Source organism: Mastomys coucha, unplaced genomic scaffold, assembly GCF_008632895.1.
Source record: "Mastomys coucha isolate ucsf_1 unplaced genomic scaffold, UCSF_Mcou_1 pScaffold14, whole genome shotgun sequence".
Classification (NCBI taxonomy): Eukaryota; Metazoa; Chordata; class Mammalia; order Rodentia; family Muridae; genus Mastomys; species Mastomys coucha.
The window spans coordinates 40298608-40300809 of record NW_022196896.1 but is presented as its reverse complement, the minus strand read 5'-3'; the positions used below and the strand labels follow the sequence as shown (position 1 = coordinate 40300809).

The 2202-nt window shown below is 38.7% G+C and overlaps 1 protein-coding gene across 2 annotated transcripts in view; it reads right to left on the bottom strand.

Annotated features, from left to right (window-relative positions):
• The window catches only part of Prex2 (phosphatidylinositol-3,4,5-trisphosphate dependent Rac exchange factor 2), a 300091-nt gene that overhangs the window by 131718 nt on the left and 166171 nt on the right, over positions 1-2202 (bottom strand). For both annotated transcript variants that reach the window (XM_031366853.1, XM_031366854.1), the window contains one exon: positions 439-600. In XM_031366853.1, the coding sequence (XP_031222713.1) occupies positions 439-600 (162 nt within the window). The remainder of the gene's footprint in view (positions 1-438; positions 601-2202) is intronic.

Genomic DNA, 2202 nt, shown 5'->3' with positions numbered 1-2202 from the left:
CACATGAATACACACAGAAATCCCACAATAAACACATCTAGGTATAGAGACACACACATGAATACACACAGAAATCCCACAATAAACACATCTAGGTACAGAGACACACATGAATACGCACAGAAATCCCACAATAAACACATCTAGGTACAGAGACACACACATGAATACACACAGAAATCCCATAAAATCACAACACTGGAAACCATAGCATACGTGAAAAAGACCTTGAAGGATAGAAAACAAAAACCAGCCAAACAAAACCATACTTAGCCTCAAGCATTTTCTTATAGCAACAGACAATTGACCAAGAAAATGATATGTTATTTCAAGATATGAATCCATAACACATATTAAATAAGATACTAGAGTTAGATTAGAATGTTACTTAAAAGTGATAACTTCAGTAGCAATTTCATGGAAATTCAGACTATTTACCCTCCCATAGCTGGATATTCTGTGGCACACATGTTCGATCCTCTCACTGCACATGCTGGTGAATTTACTCTGAAGGTCAGTGGCAATCACTTCATTCAAAGAATTAAGGCTGGCACAGTTTTGGACAAAATGTTCGTCACTTTTTGCTAGGGCTTCCAGAATCTGTAGCGATAAATACACACAAAAGAAGAGAAAAGGAGCATCAAAAGCGAGCACGTATAATTTTCATAAGCTCGCACTGTAGTTGCTCAGGTTTAGTTCCATGAGGCACAGCTTGTAAACTGATTGGACTTGCCTGTTTGGAGCCTCAGGTTTCACCATCTCTGGATGATGAAAGCCTGTTCAGGGAGCCAAGCAGACTTCAAAGACTTCCTGCTGGATCAATCAGCTCACTCTGATGTAGGTACACATCTCCTGAACCTCCTCCTCAAACACTCACTATGACTACTTCCCCCATCACTTTCTTGGTAGATCAACAACAATAATAACAACACCTAACTAAGAGAAAGCACTGATATCCTTCTTACTGAGGCCATAGGAAACACTCCCATCAAACTGCCTGCTGGAGATGTTCACAATGCTTCCTCTAGGCATTATACATTTAGTTTTGCTTGCAGATCTTTAACTTATGTATCATCACTTGTGATTTGGTTTTAATGAACATTCTGTGTGTAAGAGTATATGTCTGATGTGTTCCTGCTTCTCTGTCTTCACCTTTATTCGCTTTGTTTTGATAATTTTGTCTTTTCCTTATATCATTATTTTTATTATTAACGCCTATTTGTTTTCTAATAAGAGAGAGAAAAAAGAAAGGAAGGAAGGGAAGCAAGGAAAGAAAGAAAGAAGGAAAGAAAAGAAAGGATATGGATTTGGGTGAGTGGGGATAGGGGAGGACCTGGGAGAAGCTGGGGGAGGGGAAACTGTAACCAACATATATTGTATGAAAAAAGTCTACATTCAATAAAAAAAAAAAAAAAAGACTGAAGGAAGGAAGTTCACATTAGCCTTTTAAGAATGAGAATACAAGAAAAGTATCTTGGTTCATCACATAGTGATCTTTATTCAGTGCCTGCACTCTGTCTGATGAAAGTTCCAGATAAAAGCATCCAAGGGACATTCTCAATGAGCAATCTTTTGTGTGTTGTTAAGGCTCTGTGTATATGCACATACAGGTGCATGAACATCTCCCCGTACCTTGGCTCACTGTGAATTTCTGACGAAGCAAGATTTCCCAACCACTCTGTAAGTGTGAAATGCGATACTCTCATCATCTCAGCTTTCTTCCAGACCTGCTGCCCAGATACACTGAATGTGGACTACAGGGCCCTCTGCTCACAGGTCTGGAGATATCAGGGTGGGCTTTACCATCAACAGTGTGTGCTCCTGGGTGTCTGGCTTTACTCTAAGTCATCACACTAGGTCATGCTGTCACACACATAGAAAAGCCAGTGTGATTTTGCAAAGTAGAAATAGCTAAAGAATAAAGTGATCAGTCATTTTCATCACCTGGTCTATGATCTTACATGGGTCCTATTTAATAAGAAAATATTATTCAGAAAGGATTGAATTTTGAAAACAAACAAGAAGCTTATAATGTTATAACATCAGAATGTGTCCTTAAATTAATGTTTAGCAGATTAAGACATGATTATTTTAAAATACCTCCTTTAAAGACCAAATGGTGGACAGTGCACTTCTTCTTAAAAGGGGGAACCAAATACCCACGGAAGGAGTTGCAGAGATTAACTGTGGAACAGAGACTGA